This window comes from Phyllostomus hastatus, unplaced genomic scaffold (genome assembly GCF_019186645.2).
Source record: "Phyllostomus hastatus isolate PE091 unplaced genomic scaffold, TTU_PhHast_1.1 phas_contig_151, whole genome shotgun sequence".
Taxonomy (NCBI): Eukaryota; Metazoa; Chordata; class Mammalia; order Chiroptera; family Phyllostomidae; genus Phyllostomus; species Phyllostomus hastatus.
This window is the reverse complement of record NW_025333616.1, coordinates 69,873-95,823: the sequence shown is the minus strand read 5'-3', so window position 1 is coordinate 95,823 and position 25,951 is coordinate 69,873. Positions and strand designations below refer to the sequence as shown.

Below are 25,951 nucleotides of genomic sequence, written 5' to 3'. Positions count from 1 at the left end.
CTCGAAAATGCCCTTTGGCCGCTTCAGGGGCGCGTCCCGCCTTCTCAGGCTGAAAACTGAGGGGCGTGGCCGTGGGGAGGAGGGGTCGACAGCTCGACTCCGACTGGGGCTCCACGCTCGCGCGGGGACTGCGTGGGGAGAACGTGGCGGGCTTTCCACCTCAGGGCACGTCCTCCGTACCTGGAGGCAGTGGGAGGAAGTGAGGCAGCAGACACCGGTGGACAGGGACTCGCGCGCCGGAAGTGACGCTCGCCCGGAGGCCACGGAAGCGGCTGCTGCGCAGGCTCCTCGCGATTGGGGCTGGGCGGGGCGCGCGCGGCTACTTCCGGTTCCGGTCCGTCGCCTCTTTCGGTTGTTTCCCGTCCGCTTGGCGGCTCCCCTTCCCCGCCCGGCTCTCTGCGCCCCTCCCGGGCGCCGGGGCGGCGGGGCCGTCGTCGTGCTGCCCTCCGTGCGTCCGCGCCTGCGCCCGAGAGCGTCTCCACGTCTGCCGCCCGCGGCTCGGCGCGCGACCCGCGACACCGAGGCCGAGCGGGGACAGGGGGCTGCCCGCCATGACCCCCCGGAGCCCGGCGTGAGGGGGCTGAGGTGAGCGCGGGCCGGGTTTCCGGCGTCTGTCGGCTCCCCGGCCGCTTTCTCGGCTTTCGGATCTCCGCGCCGGGTGGGCCTGCATCACCCGCGTCTCCGTCTCCAGCGTCTCTGTCAGCGCCTCTCTCTGTCAGCGCTTCGGCCTTGTTCATGCCATGTCGCTGTTTTTACAAAGCACTGTCCCCGTGCGTCTCTTCTTGCCTGGTGGTCACGATTCACGTTTGCGTCTCGCTCTGGGCGTGCGTGTCCTCAGTTCGCCAGGTGTCTCTCTCCCTGTGCCCTCTTTCGCACCACGGGCCTGTGGCTGGGGCTCAGAGGCGCCCCTCCCCCAGACTCCTGAGTCTGGGGCTGAAGATCCGGGCTCTGGAATCAGGCCCGCTGCCTGCTCGCTTGGGATGTCTGCGGTGATTCCTCTTACCTCCAAGTAGCGGTGTCCGAGCCTGTTACACGGGGGCGTAGTCGTTGCTCCGCGTAGGGCCGCTGTGCATTTTGACGGGAGGGGATGCTGTCCGGGTGGGGGACAGCATGTGATTTACCGCCGGTAGCCCTCGTTTCCCACTGTTACAGATTCTCTGTCCCGTGGTGTTTGATGTTGGTTATTTGAGTGCCCCCTGAAGAACTTTGCATTGCCCTCTGGCTGCTGTGTAATCTTAAATTTATTTTGAAAACTTCATTCTTATGCTACGCGTGGTCTGTGGGATTTCAGCGACCGTGATGAGCTAGTTGTGTATTTTTGTAACGCACTTCGATGTAAACACACGGGATCGAGGTGGTGTGTCTTCTGGTGCCACTCTTGTGGAAGTGTTGGGGGTTTTCTCTGATAACAGCAGCAGCCAACGATACCGAGTGCCTACTATCTGTGGGGCCTGGCGCCCAACACTTTGTGTGCCTGTTTCATTTCATCAGCAAGCCTGCCAGGTAGGGGGATTCTCCTCCTTCGTTTCCCAGCAGTTTGCTGGGAGCAGATGGCCAGGATAGGGACCCAAATTCTCCCTTCTTGCTGTTAGATCCCATTTTCCTCATCTCGAGCTTCTCAGCCCCAGGCTACTGCCTCTGTTTGTGTTTTGTTTTGTTTTTTTTTTTTTTTGCTTTTCTGCCCCTGCCTCCCTGTCTCTCTCTCCACGGCTTTGTACCGGTGTCTGGTGGTGTCACCGCATCTCTTAGTCTCTGTCTGCTTCCTCTGTGCCTCTCTCTCCCTGTCTCTCCCCTTCCCTTTCCTCTCAGTCTTTTCACATCATCTCCTGTCCGAGTGTGACTGGCCGTGGTGCTGGGGCCACCTCTCTCCAACTGTTCCCATCTGTCCCCAAGTACCTGGGACTTGACTCAGGTCTCGGGGGCCCTTGCAGGTAGCGGGTTGGTGAGGCTGTGGACCACAGTGGTTAGAGCCTGCTCTGGGGTCAGGCCGCTCCTGGCTGAGGCCTGTGTCCCTCTCTGTGCCTTAATTTCCTCCCTGATGAGGTGCCTGGGAATCACGGTCTTGTGAGGATTAGATGAATTACGACGTGCCCAGCACACAGGAGCCCCGGGTACAGGGTCAGGGCTGGGGAGTGCTTGCCGGGATAGTCACTGTTTGCCTGATTCTCACCCTCTGGTTGACACCTCCTCCCATGTCACCCTCATCTCAACGTAAAAGTACAAGTTTTGGAGCCCAGGCTGGCTTGGGGTCAAGTCTGTGCTGCCAAGCCTAGCTGGTGACCTCGCTGAAGTATTTAATCTCTGTGGGCCCCAGGCATTTGTGAGAACACGGAGGCCCAGAGGCCCAGCGGTGTTAAATGAGATAATGGGTGCCTGGCACAGAGCGAGGACACAGCCCGGGGCTGTGCTGTTCCTTATCTCTCCTCCCCGAGCCTCCCTGCCCCCATCTCTTCACTCCCTCCTTGCCTGCTCTCTGTGTGTGTCCTTGCTTCTGCCTGGATTCAGTCCCTCCACCCCGCCCCCAGGTGTTTCCTGCTCCCCTGCCCCTTCCCTTCCTTCCAGTTTATTGAATGGCTTTTCCGGGCCAGCTCTCTGATGGGGAAAAGCCATGTCCAGACTGATGTGCTCTCGGCCACCACAGGGTTGGTGGGTCGGCCTGAGCCACAGGATCAGACAAATGAGTAGAGAACTACCTGACCGAAGGTACACCCAGGAGGCCTCCACCCCCAAAGGAAACCTTGGTGCTTGGCTGTTTCAGATCTGGAAAGCTTAAGTGACTCCCTCGGGGCAAGTGGGAGTGACCTGGTGACTGGGGAGAGGGAGAGCAGGGTGACCAGCTTGTGACACCACCCACATGGGTAGCCTGCTTCCTGCTCCCCGCCCCCTGGGTTGCGCAGTGGAGTCCCATCTTACAGAGGAGAAAACTGAGGTGCGGGGGCTGTTGGCCCACTCAAGTGACTAGGCCAGGAAGTGCTGAGCTGGGCTGTGTCCCCTGGGGCCACAGTGTCACTGCTTGCTCTGCCTGGCTGAGCAGGGACCTTGAGCAGGAAGGAGCTGGGCATATTTGAGGAACTGAAATGGGCGGGGTGACTAAGATGGAGAGTGACAAGAGTCAGAGCCTCCTAGGTCACTGTTAGGGCCGTGTCCTTTACCTGACTGATGGGGGGGGTGGCACCCACAAGGGCAGGGGTTCAGGCTGGCAGCCCCAGGTCCTTCTTGTGTTTCCAAGGTCCTTTTTTCTCCTCAGATGCGTTGACCTGCTAGCCCCTGCCCCGGCCTCCCTCCTTGAGTCACTCCCTCCGTCCACGCCCTGGGGGACCCACCCCCCGCACCACCACCAGCCACCATGTCGACCTCATCGCTCCGCCGCCAGATGAAGAACATCGTCCACAACTACTCGGAGGCTGAGATCAAGGTCCGGGAGGCCACAAGCAACGACCCCTGGGGCCCGTCCAGCTCGCTCATGTCCGAGATCGCCGACCTCACCTACAACGTCGTGGCTTTCTCGGAGATCATGAGCATGATCTGGAAGCGGCTCAATGACCACGGCAAGAACTGGCGGCACGTCTACAAGGTCGGTTGGTGCCTGTGGGCAGGCCGTTGCACACAGGGCCCTGAGGGTGGGTGTGGGGCCCAGGGAGGGCACTGCAGACGGGCCGTGGCAGGCCTCCCTGGGTTGCCAGCAGAGCCAGGGTTCTGCATCTTTGCGCAGCATCTCTCGATCGGTGGAGGCGGCAAGCGCACATTGCAGGGTTTGACCCGGACAGCTGGTGCTCCCTTTGGAGGGGCAGCACACCGCAGGTGTCCGTGTTGGACAGCCTGCAAGCAGGTGCACAGTGTCCGTCCCTCTGTGCAGAGGCCAGTCCCTGCCACTGGGGGTGGCTGTGTCTGCTGCCTCTGGCTTCCGTCGGGGCCATCGGTCTGCAGATGTCCAGGCGGACAGGTGGCAGGGTGGCTCCGTGGCCCTGTGCCGCTGTCGGAGCCCAGAGCTGGGTGTTGGGCAGAGGGGATTTCTCTGCTACACGGGCTGGTCGTAATTATTGTGACTGGCTGTCACAAATGTGACTATCACACGTATCCTTGTGTTTGCCATTTTTGGAATTGGGATTCTGTGTCCAAGGACATGTACGAGTGTCATTTTGATGAATGTGGCCAAAGTGCTACCCGCAGAAGGGTCCGTTTATTCGCTCCGGTGGTACTCGCATGCACACTCACCCAGTGGCCAGACAGACAGTGCAGGCTTCGGGTTCAGGGAGCCCGTCTGCAGGCAGCGCTCAGTGGCCGGGATTCTGTCTGACTGCTGCTCTGGGGGTCTGGTGTAACCCCCCCTTCCCACCCTGGTAAAGAAGCAGCCAAGGGCCAGGGTGGGTGGCCAGGTCACACTCCCAGTAGAGTGGTTTCAGGCCAGTCCCGGGACCTCCCTCTAAGTGAAGGTCTTACCCTGGACCCAGGGCTATGGCCAGCGAGTCTGGCCCAGGACTGTTGGTAGGGCCTGCTGTCACCGTTTCTTCAGTGACCATCACTTGTGGTCCTGCCCCACAGGTGGCGGTGGGTAGGGCGGGGGAGCCCTGGCCTTGCAGACACGGCCTGGGGCGTGGGCTGGCTGGCCTCCATGTCCTGTGGAGGCAGGGCTGGCCCCTCGTTTCTGAGAAGAGAGTGAGGCCTGAGGGGTCACACGGCTCACAGTCAGAGCAGGGACCCGAGTCCTGCGCTGTGACCCCATTCCTTGCCCATCTTGAAAAACCAAGATTGGGCCAACAGTCTGATCGACTCACTGTTGAGTCAGTTGTTCGGTCATTGGCAGGTGAGCTTTTGCATGCAGGTGACGGAGAGGGACAGGGCCTGGGCATCTGAAGGGGCGGGTGTGTGGGGCGTGTGCGGGCGGGGGGTGTGCGGGGCGGGGTGTCCTGAGGAACCCTGGTCAGCAGGTTCTTCCTGACCAGCGTCTGGGGAGATGGTGACGTGGGTGGGGGAGTGGAGGCATGTTTCCCATCTCCGTTTCCTGGGTGAGGACACGCAGGCACAGAGTCTCGGGGCCCCTGGGCCGCCGTGGTGCTGTGCAGGGAACCCCAGAGCCAGAGCCCTCTCGGCTGGGCAGCAAACTGCGGCCCAAAGGCCAAGTCTAGCCCCCCGCTGCCTCTGAGAATAGAGCTTTTTGGGTGGCACCTGTGGGCGTCAGGTCTGTGGGGCAGAGCTGAGGGGTTGGGACGGGTCTCATGGCCTGGGAGGCGGGCTTGTTTGGTGCCTGGCCCTCACAGAAGATGCTTCAAACTCACTGTCACATTCTAGGGACCTGGGCGCCCTTGACAGGGCAGTGTTCAGAGTGGACAGGGACTGTTGGGCTTTCTAACTGCCCACTTTCAAAACACGTTTTTCATTTGCTGTTTGATCCTGCAGGTGTGTGCACCCGTGGTAGCCTCCGCCACCACCCCTGAGGCGCTCCCCACCCCAGAGGCACCAGGCCCTGCCTTCTGTGTGCTGAGATTGTCCTAGAACTTCCTTAGAGGGGACTCATGTAGCCTGGGGTCCCTTGCATTGTCCTAGTGCTCCTGTCCTGTCTGGGGGGTTGGATGTGCAGCCACTCCTGTGACCACGCGCGTCTCTCTCACCCTCGGTGGGCGTGTGGCTCATTTCCGGGTTCACTATCTTCTTTATTGCGGTTCCAAAGTCTACAAGTTCTGAACGTGAAGTTTTTCGGGATTCGTCTGGCACAAGGCCCGATCTGAGCCAAGGCGAGGCTGCTTATCTGGCGTTTGTGCCCCGTGATGTGGTGGGCACGCCCTCCCCCCAGGAGCAGTGTTGTGTGGCGTGGAGCAGGGCTGGCTGGGGGTCTGCAGCCGGCCTCCCTGTGGGTGTGGCTGTTCCCCTCCTTTCTCCTTGAACGTGCAAACACTTCGAGGGCCAGTTACAGGCTAACCTCCAGTCACAGAGGTAAATACTGTGGACACACCTTTGGGAAGCTGTGCCAGGTCCAGGTTTGGCTGCCTGAAGGCTGGGGACATGGCAGAGGCCCAGAGCAGGACTCCCTGGCAGATGTCCCAGCGGTCCAGAGGGCTTGCCCCATGTGCTGGCCCCTACCTCTGCTGTTTCCTGGCAGGTTTTGGGGGGCTTCCAGGAAGCCCCTGGAATCACCTGTGAATTCTAAGGCATGCCCTTTCCAAGACTAGAGGCCCTGGCCTCTTGGTCCGAAAGGGGCTGCCACCCGGGCCTTGCTCCCCAGACCTGCAGGCCTCAGGATCAGGGACTACAAAGGCCTTGCCCGCCCCCTGCCCCCTAAATTTTAACTTGTTGTAGACAGTCTGTTGTCGAGTCACGAGACGCAGAAGGCACTGGAGGCTCTCCCCCTCTCCGTCCTCTCACTCCCCCTCCCTGTGCCCAGCCCATCAGCGTGTAGGTGTGCAGTGTGCTCCATGCACTGGGAGAGATCACGGAGCCCGCACCACGGAGTGGGCAGTCTGGTATGGGCTGGGCCGAGGTCTGTTACGCTGGCTCCTTTAGGTTCGCGTCGTGCAGAAGCAGCTGGGTCCGAGCTGTTGTCCGGGGTTGGGTGACTGCAGCTGCCCGGCCCCCTCAGATCCTGCTAGGGAGATGCACGGGGGTCACGGGCCACGCCATTGACCCTTTTGAAGTCTGCGGTTTGGGGCATTAAGCTCTTCGGCCGTCCCCACTGACTGATTGTGGAAAGTTTTTGTCTCCCCAAGCGGAAGCCCCATGCCCATGGAGTCACCCTTGAGACCCCAGGCGCTGGCCACCACAGCTGCTGTTCTGTGGAGCTGCCTGTCCTGCGCTGTGCTGCCCGCCACCGCTCTCCCCAGGCCAGTGCTGCGTGGGTGGGCGGGAGTGACTGCTGCGCTCCTCCCCCAGGCCATGACACTGATGGAGTACCTTATCAAGACGGGCTCGGAGCGCGTGTCACAGCAGTGCAAGGAGAACATGTACGCCGTGCAGACGCTGAAGGACTTCCAGTACGTGGACCGAGACGGCAAGGACCAGGGCGTGAATGTGCGTGAGAAGGCCAAGCAGCTGGTGGCCCTACTGCGGGACGAGGACCGCCTGCGGGAGGAGCGTGCCCACGCGCTCAAGACCAAGGAGAAGCTGGCGCAGACTGCCACCGGTGAGGCCCCGGGGCTGCGTGTCCCCTCCTCCCGCTGCCTCCCTGCCCTCCTCACCTGGACGCAGGCTCCTCTGGCTCACCCGCAAAGGCTCCCGAGTGTCCCTGGAGGCCCAGGGTGCCCTGCCCTTGGCCTGAGCCTGGAGTGGCTGGATGGGGGGCTGGAGGTCCTGTCCGAGAGCCATCAGTGTCCAGGAGAGAACATGCCACCAGAGGGCGCTCCCTAAGCCCCAGGGTTAGGGAGGGAGAAGGCCCCAGGGGGCTGCTGCATGAGGTTCACAGGGGCCCTGGTGGGTGGGAGAGTAGCTGGAGGCTGCGGAGCCTGCGTGAAGTGTCCAGAGCTCAGATGGGGGTGGCAACCAGCATTTGGAACAGGGGCTCTAGGAAGTCCTCGTGCGTCACCCATCGCAGGGCCACTGGCTGTCTTGCGACCAGGGGCTGCAGGGCGCTTGCCCCGCTTTCTGCAGGAGCCGGGCCTGTTGGAGAGCTGGGCGCTCTGCTCAGATCTGCCCCCTGTCTGGCACACCCTGGCCCGGGCAACAGTGGTCCAGGCAGAGGGGCAGGGTATGGAGAGACATGTGTGAGGTGTCCTCTCGGGCAGGACAGACAGGGCAGAGTTTCCGCTCCGTCCTCAGGGGCCGCTCCTCCTGCCGCCACAGGCCCCAGTGTGAGGTGGGATCTGTGTCCTCAGGCCTTCGCCTTTGGCCCTGAAGTTTCAGTTTTGTGTTTTGTTCTTACGTCTCAAGATATTCAAACATCTTTTGATTTTTTTTTCCCTAACCACTTAAAAAGTTGAATACTTTTCTTGGCTCGTGGGCTGAGCGGGGTCCAGTGAGTGTGGCTGCCACCTGGTGTGCTGGCCCCAGCCCTGGGGCGCTGTGTGGGGAGGCTGGGGGTGGTCTCTGACCCTGGCTGACAGGTGCGGAGCTCTGAGGTGGGGCGCTCCCGCCTGGTGCGTTTGCTCCTCCACGAGCAGAGGCTTGGCCTTGGGCTCGGCCTGGGAGGAGCAGGTTGGGTCCGGTCAGGTCAGCCCCTTCTGCCCCCAACTCTCCATCCTTCCTTCGTTCAGGACCCAGGCTGGTCACCCACGACGGGTTTGGGGCACCCCGGGAAGGGGTGCCTCCCCTAATGCCCACAGTCCTGCCAGAGCTGCTGGTGTCGACCAGCCCCAGACACTGGCCTCCGCACGGCCCCCGCCCCCAGGGGCATGCTGGGAGCTGTCCCTGCTGAGGCCTGGGAGGAAGCCCTGCGACAGGCCCCACGTGGTTTGGGGTCCCCCACCGAGGCTCAGAGGCTCCCCAAGTGCCCTCCCTTGTCTGCAGGGCTGTCCTTCCCTGACCTGTCCCTCCCGGTGGGGCTGGACAGGCTCAGGCACAGTCCCCTCCCCCACACCTTCGGAACCTGGCGTCTGGATCCCAGACAGGGGTCTTGCTGGAAGCAGGCAGGTCGGGCTCTGGGCTCCCCTGTCTTCTCTGCATCTCACTGCCCCTCCCTCCCTCCCAGCCTCTTCGGCAGCGGTGGGCTCGGGTGCCCCCCCTGAGGCCGAACAGGCGTGGCCGCAGAGCAGCGGGGAGGAGGAGCTGCAGCTCCAGCTGGCCTTGGCCATGAGCAAGGAGGAGGCCGACCAGGTACTAGGGCCTGGCAGGCTGGGGTGGGTGTGGCAGGGTTCAACTTTCGTTCTGCCATCCCATCTCCATGCCTCGCCCTCTGCCCAGCACCCGCCGCCTCTCTCAGAGGCCTGCCCGTCCCCCGGTCTGTCTCTGCTCACTCCCGGCCCTGTCGTCTGCCTCTGTGCTGTGCTGTCCTGGGACTCGCCCTCCCCCCACCCCCATGCTGGTCCTGTCCGTCTCTGCCCACCCCTCTCCAGTTTGGGGACCGTTCCTCTGTCTTTGGCCCTGTCTGACCCTGGCTCTCTGTCTCTGTCTGTCTTTGTGTGTCTCTGCCCCCCTCTCTCTCTCCCCTCTGGCCTGCCACCCCTACCCCGTCCCCTCACATGCTCTCTCCCCCAGCCCCCGTCCTGTGGCCCTGAGGACGACGTCCAGCTCCAGCTGGCCCTTAGTTTGAGCCGCGAGGAGCATGACAAGGTCAGAGCAGACTCCCCACCCCGCAGGCTCCCCGGGACTTTTCCCCAGGTCCCGCCTCCTTGAATCTTCAGAAGGGCCCCCACCCCACCGTCCCTGTCCCAGTTGATACGTTTACCCCGCAGTGTTTGCACCTGCAGACCTTGTGTCAGCCAGATGCCGGACCCCAGGAGACAGCCGTGGTGTGAAGCAGCTGCCCGCCGGCTGCTCCTGCAGGAGCAAGGGCCTCCCATCCCCCCACCACAGCCCGGGCTCCCTTAGTTCCCCCAGTGCAGACCTGTGCTTCCCAGCCTGTTCCAGCAGTGTCCTCGTTCCCCAGCCTGTGACCCTGTGTCCCACCCCACCCCACACATCGTCTGCATCCCATTTTAATTTTCAGCTGCCTTTGTTGGTGGGGGGTGGGGGGGTCTTGGGCTGTCCTCTCGCTTCTACTCTGACGCCCCTCCACTGCCTGTCTTTGCGGCCTAAACAGGAAGAGCGGATCCGCCGCGGGGATGACCTGAGGTTGCAGATGGCCATAGAGGAGAGTAAGCGGGAGACTGCTGGCCAGGAGGAGGTGAGTGTGGGGGGGGAGGTGAGTGTGGGGGCAGGTGAGCGTGGGCTCCCTCTGAGCTCCTGTCCTAGGGGCAGGCGTCCAAGCTGGCCTTGCCCTCCAGCCTCCCTCCCTGCAGCCTTGCACTGGTTGCTGTTGGGGTCCGAAGTGTCTCCACAGCAGGGCCGTCCCCCCACACGCAGCTGCAGGTCACAAGGCCGGGCCACATGCCCAGGGTGGGGACTGGACCCCATCTCAGTGGGCAGTAACACGTAGCTCATAGCCGGTGTGGCCAAACAGTGCCGCATGTGGCTCATCAGGACCCTGGGGGAAGATGGCCCCTGGTGCCCCCACTGCTCTCCTTTATCCTGAGGAGGGTGGGGGGCTCACTTCCACATGCACAGAGATAGGGTTCTGATCAACTGGGTTCATCCAGGATGCAGGGAAGTGGTGTGCATGGGTGTGCCTGGGTGCGCGTGCAGCACTGGGGAGCCTGGGGCGTGCAGCTATGTGGGCCGTGTGCTGGGCTCCGGGCCAGGCATACTCAGGGTGACCTGGGCCCCCAAGCCGACTTGGCTGCCCCTCAGTGGGGCTTCCTGGAGGGTGTGGGGACGGCCCTGCATGGTTGTCTTTGGCCCTCATCCTCCTCTGTTCAGGGCCTGTGGTGGGCATGGGGGATGGTGGAGGGGTGAGGGTGCAGGTAGGGCGGGGGGCTGGACTCTGGGGTGCCAGGAATGAACCTTCTGGTCGAGCCCCGCTTCCCCAGGGCTCCCACTCCCCCTTCCTGCGCTGTGCCCCCGTCCATCTGTCCTCGCTGGCCGGCTCACCCCACGCCCTTTCTCTGCAGTCGTCCCTGATGGACCTTGCTGATGTCTTCACGGCCCCTGCTCCTCCAGCAGCCTCGGACCCGTGGGGGGGGCCAGCACCTGTGGCTGCTGCCATCCCCGCGGCTACCTCCACCTCAGACCCCTGGGGGGGACCCCCCGCGCCTCCAGCTGCTGATCCATGGGGTGGTCCAGCCCCGACGCCGGCCTCCGGGGACCCTTGGAGGCCTGCCGCTCCAGCAGGGCCTTCTGTGGACCCGTGGGGGGGGACCCAGGCCCCTGCGGCCGGAGAGGGGCCCACCCCTGACCCATGGGGGAGCTCAGACGGTGAGTGCGGCCTTGTGTCCAGGGACAGTCCAGATGCGACAGTGCAGTGTGGGGAGCCTGGGGTGGGGGCTGGATGCCATTGGATGACAGATCTGGTGACCTTGTGGGAGGCGCTCGCCCTGGCGGGACAGTGTGAACTTGATGAGGTGGGGGGCAGGGTCTGGGGCATAGAGGGGTAATAAGGGGCACAGACCTGGAGGGGGCTTGTTCAGAGGCAGCAGAGCCCCATCTGCCGGGGGTGGGCCCTAGCTCCTTACGTGCCTTCTTTCTCACCCAGGTGGGGTCCTGGTCGGTGGACCCCCAGCCTCTGATCCCTGGGCCCCGGCCCCAGCCTTCTCGGACCCCTGGGGGGGGTCACCTGCCAAGCCCAGCACTAATGGCACTGCAGGTACTGGGTGGGTGCTGGGTGAGGGGCAGAGTTGCCAGTGAGGACTCAGATCCCCTGATTCCTGAGGAGGGCAGGGCAGGAGGCTGGCCCTGGGGGAGCTGAGTGTACATCCTGACCCTGTGCCCCCCACAGTGGTCGGGGGGTTTGACGCGGAGCCTGACGAGTTCTCTGACTTCGACCGACTGCGCACAGCCCTGCCGACCTCGGGAAGCAGCACAGGTGAGCGCCCCCCACTCCCCCCAGTGCCCGTTGCCCGTGTCCCAGAGAGCTGCAGTGTGAGCGAGTGCACCCTGGGTCAGGCCCAGCACTTGGTTTCTTCAAAAGTAGCTTTATTGAGGCGTAACTGGTCATTGCCCCATCTTCAAAAAGAGATTTCAACTTTGTTTTGAAATAATTTCAGATTTAGAGAAGAATCACAAATATGGCATAAGTAAGTTCCTTTCTTGAACTTTCCCAAATGCTGACCTCTGACCTCCCTGGACCCTGGACCACCCCCTCCAGAGGCTTCCGTATGGAGCCAGCTGCTGTGGTGACCGCAGGGACAGTGCTGTCTTTCCTGACCTGTGCACGTCCCCTCCTGGGGCCCTAGCACCTGCCTGCCTGGCAGAGGCAGCCTGGCTTTCTGGGGACGGTCCCCCCTTGTTCGGGTTTGTCTCTGGCATGGCAGGGGCTCTTATCGGAGCCTCTTACCAGGAGACTTGGGTGTCAGTTTTCCCAAGATGTCCCCTTTGGTCCCTGTCATTGTCCTCTCTCCCAGGGAATCAGACTTTTATGTGAGCAGACACCTGGGGCCCACGGGCCCCTTGCAGGCAGGGGTGGCTCCCGAGTCCAGGGTGCCCTCAGAGCCCTGTGCAGCCTGCAGTCTACACGCCCCCAGGCCTTCTGTTCGTGCCAACGTGTGCACGTTCAAGCATTACATGGGATTTTTAAAGACTTTTACTTATTTATTTTCAGAGAGGGGACAGGAAAAAAGAGGGAGAGAAACATCAGTGTGTGGTTGCCTCTCACACACCCCTTTACTGGTTACCTTGCAACCCAGGCATGTGCCCTGCCTGACGGGGAGGACTCAGATCCCCTGATTCCTGAGGAGGGCAGGGCAGGAGGCTGGCCCTGGGGGAGCTGAGTGTACATCCTGACCCTGTGCCCCCCACAGGATGGAACCTGCGACCCTTTGGTTTGCGGGCCGGTGCTCAATCCACTGAGCAACACTGGTCAGGTCCCTTAAATCAACTTTTTACAAAAAATAACTCGGACCTCAAACTGACATGTTATCTGCAGTTCTCCCCACTTTGCACTTTTGTGTGGGTGTAAGCAAGGAGGTGGCTGTGGAGGCGTCTCCTGGTGTCCTGCCTTTACTCTCAGGCTCCGCCCCTCCGCCGTGGATCCCCTCGGGCTCTGCCCCTCCGCCATGGGCCCCTCTGTCCTTCCAGGGGAGCTGCAGCTGCTGGCCGGGGAGGTGCCTGCCCGCAGCCCTGGGGCCTTCGACATGAGCGGGGTCGGGGGCTCTCTGGCCGAGGCCGTGGGGAGCCCCCCGCCCGCAGCTGCCCCAACCCCCACACCACCCACACGGAAGACACCGGAGTCATTCCTGGGGCCCAACGCAGCCCTAGTTGACCTGGACTCGCTGGTGACCCGGCCGGGCCCCACGTTGCCAGGAGCCAAGGCCTCCAACCCCTTCCTGCCAAGCGGTGAGTGTGGCCTCCGGGGCAGAGCAGGGCCGCTGCTCCCACCACTGGGCTCCTGCCTGGGCAGACCCTTGACTTTGCACCGTGCGCCTGTGTTCTCTTCTTTCCTGCAGGAGCCCCGGCCACCGGCCCCTCCGTCACCAACCCCTTCCAGCCAGCACCTCCTGCGACGCTCACCCTGAATCAGCTCCGGCTCAGCCCGGGGCCCCCAGGACCGGGGGCCCCACCGACGTACATCTCTCCTCTGGGCGGAGGTCCAGGCCTGCCCCCCATGATGCCCCCGGGACCACCGGCCCCCAACACTAACCCCTTCCTCCTATAAGCCGGTGCGGGAGGGGGCTGGCCCGCCCGGCTCCCGCTGCCTGGGACACCAGTGTTGTGAGTGCATGTGAAGCGGCACCCGTGCCCTCCCTCCCGGGGCCACTCACACTACACCTCTTCCCGCCTCCCCACTGCCTCACCTCCCCGAGAAACTGGACGTGGGGGTGGGGAGCGTGCCCGTCAGGGGAGGACCTCTTCCCGTGGCATTAGAAAGGGAGGGACAGCTGCACCCCGCCCCCTCCCATTCCTGACTGGCCCTCAATCAGTGTTTGAGCCTCCTCCCCTCACTCCCTCGGTGAGTCCTTAGTGATTTTGGCAACTTCGGGAATAAATGGCAATTCTCATGGGTGTGGCTCCCGGAGTGCCCCTCCGTGACTCTGGTGACCCTTCACGTTGGGGACCCAGGGTGTGGGGCAGCACCGCTTTCTCAGAATCCCTGATTTCCCGACGCTTCTACAGCCAGACTGGGGGTGAGCTGTGTGGGGTGAGGGGCACCCCAGCCCTGCCCGGGTGGCTGCCAGTCCAGGCACCCGGTGGTCAGCCAGCCTTTGTTCTTGCCCAGGAGACACTCTGGGCACAGGTGAGGAAGGGACAGGCAGGTACAGACCAAGTGAGTTGCAGTCCAGAGGGAGCAGCTGAGCTGTCTGGGGGGCCTGTGCTGACCATCCTCCATGCTGAACACCATGAGGGAGTGCATGTCACCCTCAGAACAGCTCTTGGGTCCTGGCCCCTGAGGGGTAGCAGCAAGAGGGCTCCCTCCTGCAGGTCAGGGTGGTTGGAAGGTGGTTCCGGCTGGCTGGACGGAATTGGCTGGTGGGCTGTACCGGGCCAGGGATGTGGAGCCATGGGGGTCAGCTGGTCCAGGGCTCAGGTGCTGGGACAGTCTCCTGGGCCTGCCCAGGAGATGGGGTCTCTGGGGAGGGGGTAGGTTAGGAGATGCTTAGCGTGGGCAGGAGGAAGGGAGAGGGCCCTCCACACCAACAGAGCTCATGCCTCCAACCTAGCTTGGCTGGAGCGTCCTCCCGTGTCCCAGGGGTGCAGCTCTGTCTCTAAAGTCAATGAAGAAAGGCAGCCACCCCAGGCAGTAAAGGCAGTGAAGGCAGTAAAAACGTGCGGTGCTTTACTCTAGCAGAAGGTCTGGGTCCGAGACTTCCCTCAGCATCCGCCTTTGTCACATGCCCGTCAGGGTGGGGAAGGGGACGAGAAGGACCCCAGTGGCAGGGTGTGTACGTTGGGCTTGATTGGCATCCTGTCCTGGGCTTCTCGGCTCCAAAAGTCTCATGTCTCCTGCAGTCATTGCGGAACATTCTAGCTACCACTTCTCCTGGGGAGCCGTCATTTAAGAGTCCCCTCACCTATGAGCCTAACACCCGGGATGTAGGGGCCCGCCTGCCCCTGGATGTGGGTGGGAGGGCGCCTCTCACTTGTGGTCACTCCTATTTACTACATGCGCCTCCTGTTTTCCTTCCGAGCAGTCTTCGTGCCCCCACGGGTCAGATGGTAGGGCTTGGGCCCTTTGTGGGTGTCGGGGAGGGTCGTGTGGGTGTTTCTGACCAGGGTCTCTGTGTCCAGATGGCAGGAGTGGACAGGCGCTAGCCCAGGGAGGGCCTCCCTGCGTGCGGGCCCAGCTGCAGGGCTCTGGTTCCCTCCGGAGTTTGGGGTCTGGGGCCAGGAGGCAGGTGCAGTTGACGGCCAGCAGGGGTCAGCAGAGGCCGCGGCCCGGCCAGGGCTTGGGCCGAGTCTCCCAGGCTCTGGACGCCACACATGAGCTCACACGTGCTCTAGGGTGGCCTCGCCCGCGTGTGTTTTCTCAGTGATGCCCAGCTGCAGGTTCTTGTCACGAATCCACTCCGACATGCACCACACCTCTCAGCCAGCCTTGGCCTCAGGCCTCCCTCACCAGAAACGCTGGCTTCTCTCCAGGCTTGCTGCGCTCTGCAGAGGACCATCCGTCCCTGGTTGGTCCCTTAGTGTTGCCGCCCGTCCCACCGAGTGGGACTGGCACGCGTTTCATGCTTCCAGTCTGCAACTCATCCTTCCTGGTGCCGAGGACAAACCACGGCAGGTCCTGGAATGGACATCCCCACCCGAGTCAGCACAGCGGCCGGTGGGCTGGCTGCTCAATTCCCCAAACAAAGCTGATGGGGACGCAGCCACACCTGTGGCTACAGAGGCAGCCCTAAGCAGGTGGCACAGACGGTGTGGTCCCTAGTGCCTGACATGTGTACTGTCTGGCTCATGAAGACAGTTTGATACCACCAGGTCCCCAGCCTGAGTGTGTGGCAGGGGACACACACACAAAACCCTGTACACCGCCCCCTCCGCCCCCACACACACACCCTTAGAGTTCCTACTATGAGAATGTTTTGCCCTTGTCAGGTAGCTCAGCTGGTTAGAGCATCATCCCGATAGGCCAAGGTTGCGGGTTCAAGTCCTAATTGGGACACTTGCCCGAGGTAACTGGTCTCTCACATGGATGTTTCTCTTTTCCTTCTTCTGTCTCTATAAACAGTGGGAGGAAAACAACACTCAGATGAAGATTTAAGAAAATTAAACGGAAAAAGGAGCAAGTAGAAATACTTATCTTTTAGCAATATGTTTGAAGTAACAGCAGTGTGTTTATATACATATTTTTGTGCAAGTATGTATATGTGCCCCAGCAGGGATGGACCTGAGGCTGAAGTGCACTGTGGGTAACTCTGCACAGGTGCGCCCAGCTGCCGGGCTGTCGTTCCCACCTCCCAGGAGGACCGCATGGTCTCACTGGCTGAGCTGGTCCTGGGTGGAGGAACACGGGAGTGGGGAAAGGGCCCTGGACAGGGGAGCACAGGGGTGGGGGACAGAGGCCTCCCATGGGGGAAGGGCCAGGGCACTCTCTGCAGCCATTTCCCAGCCTGCTCACCACAGCCCTGCCCTCCTGGTCTGAGCACCTGCCAGGGCCCCACCTCTGACCCCCGTCCTGTGTGGGGCTACAATTTCTTTTTCAAAAAGCAATTTGTTTTCAGAGAGTCGGAGGGAGATGTCGGTTGGTCGTCCCACTTACTCATACAGTCATTGGTTGACTTTGTATGGCTCCTGACAAGGGGTCAAACCTGCAGTCTTGGCCTATTGGGATGATCCTCCAACTGCAATAAACTTAATAAAAAATTGTACTGTAATAACTTAGGAGGTATGGGTGGAACGGGAGAGCAGTGGGGAAAACTGAGAAGCCAGTAATTGAACAACAGTAAAAAAAACCCCTAATAATTTAATAAAAAACACCCGAATAATAATAATAAAAAAAAACAAGGATAGGTACAATACCTACAAAAACAACAAATATACAAAAGGTAGGGGCTGAGGGGCCAGCCCCAGCTGGAGCCCAAGCTGACGCAGCCACAGGAAGCCCTCACTGAGCACAGTCCTGGAGCCAGGACAAGAGCTGGGTGACACTCTAGTCCCTGGGATCCCAGGTCCTGGTGGGACAAGGTTCTCCTGAAGTGGTGAGGACAAAAGAGCAACAAAGATGACCCAGCTGAGGAATGAGCAGGATGGGGATGGTCTCACCCCATCTCAGCTAGGACAGGACAGTCCCCAGGGGAGATGATGCAGGTCCCTGTGGGGAGAGTGGCCTGGTGACCAGCTCCTCACTGATGCTGATAAGGATGCAGACGTCGTTCCAATGCTGGTGCAGAAACAGCAGTCAGGGATCCTTAAAGTCCCAAGAGGAGGCTGCAGTGACTGTTTTAGCACCAAATCCCCTAGAAAGCTCTGTCACGCTGGGAAAGAAAGTTGTCATGAACAAACTCAGGTCAGTCTCAGAAGTGGCACATTCTCCCCTGGCCCACCACATGCTCAGAGTGTCCCACTCTGAGAGTTCCGAAAACGCAACTGTGCTCCTTGGTCCCAGTGCCCCCCACTCCCTGCCTCAGGGTCTCACTCACCATCAGGAGCTGTGAGAGACATCAGAGCCCTGGGCGCTGTCGCTGCCTGGGGAAGACACAACAGCAGAGCTACAGGGTCAGGGAGCCACCCTCACAGACTCCAGCCCACACTCTCCCAAGGGTCCCAGATGTCACCTCCCCAACACCCAGACTTACAGGCAGCCTGAGTGTATCTCTCCCTGCTTCTGTCTGTGGGAAGAAAACACTCTGTGAGAAGTCAGGGGAAAGGCTGGGTCCTGTGTTCCTAAAGGAACCCCACACTCTTGAAGCACAGGGAAGGTTTTAGAACTGTGATTGAACACCCAGGGTAGAATCAGGAAGCACAGGGAAAGTATGTGTTCTGGGACTGGATGTAATACCCCTCTGGAGGTCTGTCCAAAGGTTCGGAAGGACCTTCCCTTCTGACTTCTGACAGCTGGGATTAGTCCCCATCACTAGAACCATCAGGTGATAAATGTGTCCCTCACTTTCCCAAGGGCCTCAAAGACTCAGTGTTAGGAAATAGGCCCCAGATGGACAAGCACCCGTGTGGGGACAGGATGCCCATTAAGGAGGCAGAGCACACTTCCACCTGGGCTTGACCCCCAGGGGGACAGGGAACTCAGCCCCACCCCTTGCCCACCTGAGCACTTCCTCCTCCACAGCACAGCTCCAGTGACCACGGCTCCAAGGAGACCCAGGGCAGCAGCGATGACCATGATGGTGATGGTGGTCTGAGGAGAGGGGTCTGTGAGGGGAAGGTGAGAGGTCAACCTCAGGCCTGAGTCCTGACCCTGCTCAGGGACACCCTGAGGAGAGGTTCTTTGCCCACACCCCCTCCTCACCCCATCTCAGGGTCAGGGGCTCAGGCAGCCCCGGGTGCTGCACATGGCATGTGTATCTCTGCTCCTCTCCAGGGAGCACGGCCACAGCTGCCCACTTCTGGAAGGTCCCGTCCCCTGCAGGCCTGGTGTCCACAAGCTCCATGTCCTGGGTCAGGTCCTCCCCTTCACACTGCCAGGTCAGGGTGATGTCCGCAGGATAGAAGGCCAGGGCCCAGCACCTCAGGGTGACCTCATGGTCAGAAATGGGGTGGTGGGTCAGGAGTGTTTTTGGAGGGTCTGAGGAGACAGTGAGAAAATTCAGAAACTTTTGCATGGTCAGGGGACACTCCAGCAGTGCTCATGTGACCACCCTGAGAGTGGACAGGACAGCTGGGGTGGGGAAGGAAGAGCAACACCCAGACACCAGCCTGGACAGAGGCATCTGGGATAATGTCCTATTTCTTGGAAAGTTCCAGAATCAGGGTGAGAACCTAGGGTAGGAGTGTGCAGTTCTCTAGGGGGAAACACAGACTCAGGTGGAGGCTGGTGACTCAGAAAGGCCTGAGTTAGGCCTGCAGAGATGGTCTCAGTGGGAGAACCAGGGAGAGTGTCCTGATGCACCAGGTGCTGCAGGGTGTGAGGGAACCACTGTGGGGTGTTTCAGGGAGAGGCTGGGTCCCTTGGTGTCCTTTAGAGAAAGCTGGGCCCACTGGTGAGTCACAGAACAAGGACACCTGGGAGACTCTCCGCTCTCCCCCGCAGGAGGAACATTCTGACACTGTCCCATTTTCCTCCTCTCCTTGTAGGAAGCTGCCCAGGCCCACAGATACCCTCCTGGGTGAGGCCCGCGCCCTGGTACCTGCTCTGAGCAGCGTGTCCTTCCCCTTCTCCAGGAGCAGGTAGAGCCGGTCCACGCACGTGTCCTCCAGGAAGACCGTTTGGACGTCTGCGTCAGGGACCCGCACAACGTTGCTCCAGCTGATCCCTGCAGCAGCAGTCCACAATCGTTGGTCTGGGTTCAGGGCGACATAGTCGGTACCATCGTAGGCGAACTGACTGTACCCACCGAAGAAGCGCCTGTCGGACCCCGCTACGCAGCCGGTCATTTCCTGGAAGGTGTGTGACACTGACCCCGCCCCTATGTCAGCACCGGCCCACTAGCAGCTTCCCGCCAGCCGCCTCCGAGTAAGGCTCTACCCAGAAACTCACAGCAACCTGTGCGTGGCTGTGGGGGTGGTGCCCGGACACAGGCACACGTGGCTCACCGTCCTCGCTCTGGTTGTAGTGGGCGCGCAGTTTGTTCAAGTTCGCTCTGCTCCACTGTTCCTTGTGCTTGATCTCCCGCGTCTGCTCCTCCCAAAACTGTGCGCCCTCCTGCTCCACCCACGGCTGCTCCATCCACGGCACCCTCGGCTCCAGCCTGGGACTCATGGCGTTGCTGTCGAACCGCAAGATCCCCGTGTCGTCCACGTAGATGACGACGATGTACCGGTTCTTCCCGCTGCTTGGTCCAGACATGTAGGTGATGGAATATCTCAGGCTGTGGGGGTCTGGGGACTTGGAGGAGGCGTTTCCTGGGACTGCAGGCGGGCTGGTCCGGGCAGGGGGACCTAAAAGGGGATGGTGGTTGAGAGGAGGGGGCGGGGCCGAGGTGAGAGTCTGGGGTCTGGTTTCAAGCCCAGGGGGTTGCAAACGGGCGGTTCCGAGCCACCCGGGGGGGTGCCCTCGGCAGCGTCCCTTCGTTCCTGCCCCGCAGAGGCTGTTCCTTGCGGACCCTGCACTCACCAGCCCAGGTCTCGGTCAGGGCCCGAAGCAACAGGAGCAGGGGTCCGGGTCCCATGAGATCCCTGAGCGTTGGCGGAGGATGAGTTCCTCTAGTGGAGAGAATTTTCAAATCTACCCGCGGTGAACGCTGAGTAGCCGATCTAGACTTCGGACACCCAATGGGAGTGAGAACTGGAGAAGCGTCATTAGTATCCAGATCTGGGGACACAGGGCTTTGTACTGAGCTCTCCTCCTGCAGCCAGAACTCTCCACCCCTCCTTCATGGGAAGGAGGCTGTGTGTGAATAGGAAGCAGAGATCGTTATGGGCGCTCCTCTAAATATGTTCCTCATTCCGCTGACTCTTAACTGACCTCTCATCGCACTCAACACGTTTCTATCAGTCCGTTGCCTTCTTAGGAAGTGTCCTGCTTTCTGCACCTGATGTCACTTTAACTCGGTGTGATCACCTTAGCCCTGCACCTGTCACCCCCTTTACACTATGAACACAGTTGTGTTGTGCTGACTGACCACCTACTGGTTCCCAGGAGTGATTTACAGGAAACTCCTACTGATGCTGCTTTAATTTGGTTACAGAGGAATCTTATCTGAGAGATGAACAGGGACATTACTGAGAGGGACATGCAGTAACTTTCAGGGTGGACATAATCGAGAGCTCTCACCTACTAGAAGTAAAATCTGCCCAGCACACTGAACTCACTGCTCTAACTCGGGCTTGTCAACTGGACAAAGATGTAGTAGCCAATAGTTACACTGATATTGTTGCAGAAACAACCCCCCTCCCCAGAGGTCTTTTTTCCTTATGGTTCCTCTTAGGCCACACCCCCACCCCCACCTAGAGAAATTCTGGCTCTCAAGTTCCTGCTCATCTCCCTAGCTAGCCTGCTGCTACTGATAGGCAAAATAACCCTCAGTTTCTGTCCTGCTGCTTTTCCCAGCTCCCCAGCTAGACTTGTGGGGGAGGGGGAAGAGGCGGGCCTGGGGCTTCTCAGCCTACACCTTGTAACGATTTTCGATTTTTGATTTTCGCTGTGCACTTGGTGTAGCTCATGACTGTGGGATGATGAGGAAGGGGTGAGGTCTCCTCACTTCCTCAGGGCAGCCCCCAAAGAAATGCAAAACTGGTTGCAGAATCATTAGATGCCATAAAGGACCCAAGACAATGGGCAATTATCAGTATTCCAGGGCATTCTAAGGCTACCATCATGGAAGGGAAAGGAAGTCATTTTGCCGACACTGCAGCTGGCTGGGCACTCGGCATTGGACAAATTACCCAGATCCAAGAATGTTCCTTGAATTCTTTTAAATCAATAAAAATTTATCTTTTACAGTTTCAACAGATAGCTAAGGAGGGAGAAAAGAGAATATGCAAGAAAATGGGGGAAACTTTGATCCAGACAGAGAGATGTGGGTTGGACTCAATTAGAACCCATCTTACCTGCAGGGGCCTGACTCCCTGCACTTGAACCTGGACATGAGCCACCACACTGGGGTCCTGGGAAGGTGGTTTCATGGGGGGAACTGTAAGGTTTTCTTAGACCCCGCCGAGGAAATAAACAGCCAATTAGCCATGGAAACAGGCAGATGAGCTTTATTTTGGAAGTTTGTGCTCCCGGGCGACGTTTTCCCTGCCCGGAGAAGGGGCTAAGAAAAGACCGCGCGGGAGAAGGGAAAGGCTGGGAGTTTTATATGGCTGGACTTCGCGCAGGAGCCAAGGATTGGTTCTTGGTGAACAAAGAAGCAACTTAGCATTGGTGGCTCCTGGTCTGATGTCAGTCACCTCTTCTGGGTCAGAGTTCAGTTGCCATATTACTTGTAGTCCAAACGGTGGCCATATTTGTAGTCCAAAATGCTAATTGTAACTAGATTCCCACTTGTCCTACCCTGCCCATTCTGACAGGAACAATGTCACTGGAGACCTTCTCCTGCTGTAGCTCATGAGGAGGACAGCAGATGTCCTATCTGTCCAAAGTGCAGCCCAGGGAACCCACTCCCTGGATCCCAAGGACATTTCCTACTCCTGTGGGTACACATGAGGTATGGCATTTGCATTTCATACAAATGCCACTGTGTCAGGGACAGAAATGTGCACGAGTGATGACTTCCTCACTGGGTTGAGTCATTGCTTTATGGGAAAATCACTGGCAATTCTTATAAGAGACTAACCCCCCATTCAGGAATTCCCTCTGAGTGACATCATGACTGAGGACTCATTTCACTGGGCAAGCCACAGATTCATCTGGAACATTTGGCCCCTTCTGCAGCACTTTGACTGTGCCCCTCACCCCTGCCCCCTGGACTTGGGAACACACCCATGGGACATCAAAATTCAACTGGACAGAACTTCAGAAGCCTTCACTCTGCCCTGGACAGAAGCTCTCCCTAGAGTGCAACTCAACCCGAGAGCCACACCCTTTGGTGAACAGGAACCTTCTCCTTCGGGATTGGTCTCTGGCCGCCCTGTGCATCTGGATGAAGAGGCACATGGACCAATTTTCCTGAAAGGAGACCTTCTACATCACTGCCAGGGGCTTATTAACCAGTTTAAAAAACATATAAATAAGCCCTGGCTGGTGTAGCTCAGTGGATTGAGAACTGGCTGTGAATGAAAGTGTCGCTGGTTCTATTCCCAGTTAGGGCACATGCCTGGGTTGCAGGCCAGGTCCCCAGTAGGGGGTGCATAAGAGGCAACCACACATTGATGTTTCTCTCCCTCTCTTCTCCTCTGAAATCATTAAAAAAAGAAGAAGGTCATTCATTACAAAAAGACTGTTTACCTAAAATGGGTCCTATAGAGGGAGCGCTGTTCCAGAAGCAGGAAAGGGTGGGAAGCAACACAAAAGGACAGTGAGGCCTGAGCTCCATAAACGAACAGACCTGACAAACTGTGGAAACTCAGGCCCAGACCCAGCAGTGGGACCTGCCTGCACCCGAACTCCACAGGCCTGTTGTCCGAGCTGATGCAGACACAGTCGGAAGTAGTTACAAAACTGTGGCCCCTGGAATTATGGTGCAGGAGCCCAGGCCAGACAGTCATGGGACTCATGTGGTCGCCCTGGATTTTGGAAAATCTTGGATAAAAAAATTTTGCCTGGGAAAAAATACAACCGAAGAGTTAGGGGGTGTGGGAGCTCCCTTCCTAGACTCCAGTCTACACTCTCCTGAGGGTCACAGATGTTACCTTCACAACACCCAGACTTATAGGCAGCCTGAGTTGCCTGTGGGAACACACAGGAAAGGAGCCTCATAGTTCTGAAGCAAAGAGAGGTTCTGAGAACCCTGACTGAACACTAGGGTAGGATCAGGAAACACGGGAAAAGTACGTGTGTGGGGACTAGACCAACTGCCTGTGTGGATGTCTATCCTCAGCAGGGACCTTCCCCTCTGACATGTGACAGCTGGGAACCAGTCCCCATCGCTAGAACCATCAGGTGATTAATGTGTCCTGCAGTTTCCCACGGGCCTCACTAAAGAGTTAATGCTAGGAAAGAGGCCCCAGATGGACAAGCACCTGTGTGGGGACAGGATGCCCATTAAGGAGGCAGAGCACACTTCCACCTGGGCTTGACCCCCAGGGGGACAGGGAACTCAGCCCCACCCCTTGCTCACCTGAGCACTTCCTCCTCCACAGCACAGCTGCAGTGATCACAGCTCCAAGGAGACCCAGGGCAGCAGGGATGCCCACGATGGTGATGGTGGTCTGAGGAGGGGGGTCTGCAAGGGGAAGGTGAGAGGTCAACCTCAGGCCCGAGTCCTGAACCTGCTCAGGGATGCCCTGAGGAGAGTCTCCAGGCCTCTAAGGGGAGACACAGACTCAGGCAGAGCCTAATGACTCAGAAGACCCTGAGTGAGGTCTCCAGAGAGGGTCTCAGCCTGAGAACCAGGGAGGGCGTCTTGGTGCACCAGGTGCTGCAGGGTGTGAGGGAACTGCTGTGGGGTGTTTCAGGGAGAGGCTGGGTCCCTTACTGTCCTTTAGAGAAAGCTGGGCCCGCAGGTGAGTCACAAAATGAGGAAACCTGGGGGACTCTTCCTTCTCCCGAGCATGAGCTGGATCTGAAACTGCCCCATTTTCCTCCTCTCCTTGTAGGAAGCCGCTCCAGCCCACAGATCCCCTCTTCCGGGAGGCCCGCGCCCTGGTACCTGCTCGGAGCAGGGTCTTCTTCCCCTTTTCCAGGAGCAGGTGGAGCCGGCTCACGCACATGTGCTTCAGGTAGGCCCTCCTGACGTCGGCGTCAGGGACCTGCATCAACTTGCGCCAGGTGACCTGGGCTGCCGTGTGGGCCGCGGTCTAGGAGAGCGGGTCCCGCGTTCAGGGCCATCTAGACGGTGCGTCGTAGGAGAACTGAATTGTTTCCGCGGAGGAACGTCTGTCGTATCCCACGCTGCAGCCACTCATTTCCTCGTGGGTTGGGACATTGACTCTGTCCCGAGGACAGGTCGGCCCCTTGCTAGACCCGCGATTATTAAAACGTAACCTGGAATGAAACGGGGTCAAATCCCCTCGGGGTCCTATTCAGATGGGCGCAGGGCGGGTCTCGCAACCTCGGGGTGAAGCTCGAATCACAGATTCGGGGGGACCCCCGCCCGTCCGTGGTGATGTGCATGGTGCGGAGACCGGGTGCGGGTGGCTCACAGTCCTCGCTCTAGTTGTAGTGCATGTGCAGCTTGTTCAGGCTTACTGGCTTGGTCTGTTTCCTGGGCTTGATTTCCCGTATCTGCTTGTTCCCCAAATCTGGATCCTCCTGCTTCTCTCACAGAGGCTCCATCCACCGTACCCGCGGCTCCAGCCTGGGCCTCGCGGCGTCGCTGTTGAGCCGCAAGATCCCGGCGTCGTCCGCGTAACCGCCGACGACGGTGCACCGGTTCTTCAAATGCAGGTCGGCCTGGACACAGAGGTGCTGAACATTCTCAGGTTGTGAGGGCCTGGGGGCGGAGAGGGGGAGCGGCGAGAGCCCGCGGTCAGGTGGATTGGAACTGATCGCGGTGGGAACAGCAAAGGGGGCGGTGGTTGAGAGGAGGGGGCGGGGCCGAGGAGGGAGTTTGGGGTTGGGATTGGGCTGCGGTTGCTGCCGACGGGCGTTTCCTGGGTCCTGTGTCCCGGCCGGGTCCCCTAGCTCCTGGCCCCCAGAGGTCGTTCCCTCCCGACCCCGCACGCAGCGGCCCAGGTCTCTGTCAGGCCCAGGGCTTCCAAGAGCAGCAGGACTAGGTGTCCGGGACCCTGTCCATCCTTAGGGTTGAGGGAGGAATAGGTGGGTAACTCGAGTCCATGATGATGCTGATTGGTTTTTCTAGAGTTCGGACATCCAATCATAATGAGACATGAGGTTGTGTCCTGAGTATGCAGGCAAGGACCCGGCAGAGGTTGTGAGAAAGGAAAATGAAACCCCAGGGAGAAGGGAAAGCCCGGAACCGAAGGGGACTGCCCCCAACACTGAGGGTCCCCGCCTCAAACTCAGGCCTCAGACCTTGGAGTCAGGCCTGGTGACCCGGGATTCGGTCCCAAGTCTTTCTCCTGCATGGAGAATTTTGTCCCGCTGTCTCTCTGAGTCCTGGCCCCCGGGCTGTTTATTCAGCGACTCTCAAACATTTTGGTCTCAGAATATCTAGTCTCACAAAATAGCGACGACCCCCAAATCATTTTGTTTGTGTGGGTTACTGCTACCAATATTTACAAGGAATAAAAGTTGAAAAATTCTTAAATTCATTTAGAATAATCATAGTAGCCTATGACATGTTAATGGAAATGTTTTTTTAATGAAAAATAACTATTCCCCAAACAAACAAGGTAGTGAGAAGAGTGGATCTGCTTACATTTTATATTTTTGTTAAGTTGCAGTTTTTGTCTGTAAAATTAGAAGTCCGCTAGATTTTCATATTTGTTCTGCATTCAATTTATTTTTAGTTGCAGTATATGAAGGAATATACAGCCTCACACAAATATGGAGGAGGAACATTTTAAAAAACGATTTTATTTTTAGAGAGAGGGCAACATTAATGTGTGGTTGCCTCTGGCACGCCCCCTATTGGGAACCTGGCCTGCAACCCAGGCAAGTGTCCCAGACTGGGAATCCAATGTCCCTTTGGTTCTCTGGATGGTACTCAATCCACGGAGCAACACCAGCTAAGGCAGGAGGAGCATTTAAAACATATATATTTTATTTATTCTTTAGAGG

General features: G+C 59.2%; 3 protein-coding genes across 7 annotated transcripts; 1 reads left to right on the top strand and 2 right to left on the bottom strand.

Moving 5' to 3' along the window:
- The first annotated feature begins 321 nt into the window (after positions 1–321).
- EPN1 (epsin 1) lies at positions 322–13,617 on the top strand. Of its 2 annotated transcripts, XM_045830360.1 has the most exons (11): positions 322–585; positions 3,248–3,574; positions 6,865–7,114; positions 8,615–8,739; positions 9,121–9,195; positions 9,665–9,748; positions 10,572–10,875; positions 11,153–11,263; positions 11,396–11,482; positions 12,694–12,951; positions 13,062–13,617. In XM_045830360.1, exons 2-11 carry the CDS (start codon positions 3,347–3,349, stop codon positions 13,268–13,270), a joined length of 1,731 nt encoding a protein of 576 aa, XP_045686316.1. In that variant the 5' UTR covers positions 322–585; positions 3,248–3,346; the 3' UTR covers positions 13,271–13,617. The 2 variants fall into 2 exon arrangements, with proteins under 2 accessions (XP_045686316.1, XP_045686317.1); XM_045830361.1 differs by lacking the exon at positions 9,121–9,195.
- Positions 13,618–13,764: 147 nt separating this feature from the next.
- Positions 13,765–20,014, bottom strand: LOC123813382 (patr class I histocompatibility antigen, A-2 alpha chain-like). 4 transcript variants are annotated; one of them, XM_045830375.1, is made up of 9 exons: positions 19,781–20,014; positions 19,261–19,605; positions 19,062–19,121; positions 18,855–18,980; positions 18,017–18,292; positions 17,815–17,919; positions 17,349–17,381; positions 17,193–17,238; positions 13,765–17,027 (listed from the first exon to the last, which is right to left on the bottom strand). In XM_045830375.1, the coding sequence occupies exons 1-8, from the start codon at positions 19,833–19,835 to the stop codon at positions 17,195–17,197; spliced, it is 1,044 nt and encodes a 347-aa protein (XP_045686331.1). In that variant the 5' UTR covers positions 19,836–20,014; the 3' UTR covers positions 13,765–17,027; positions 17,193–17,194. The 4 variants fall into 4 exon arrangements, with proteins under 4 accessions (XP_045686331.1, XP_045686332.1, XP_045686333.1 ...); XM_045830376.1 differs by lacking the exon at positions 19,062–19,121 and having other exon boundaries at positions 18,855–19,007; XM_045830377.1 differs by lacking the exon at positions 19,062–19,121.
- On the bottom strand, positions 19,944–24,649 carry LOC123813386 (saoe class I histocompatibility antigen, C alpha chain-like). The gene is made up of 3 exons (XM_045830380.1): positions 23,919–24,649; positions 23,388–23,492; positions 19,944–20,053 (listed from the first exon to the last, which is right to left on the bottom strand). Exons 1-3 carry the CDS (start codon positions 24,022–24,024, stop codon positions 20,040–20,042), a joined length of 225 nt encoding a protein of 74 aa, XP_045686336.1. The 5' UTR covers positions 24,025–24,649; the 3' UTR covers positions 19,944–20,039.
- Between the last annotated feature and the right edge of the window lie 1,302 nt (positions 24,650–25,951).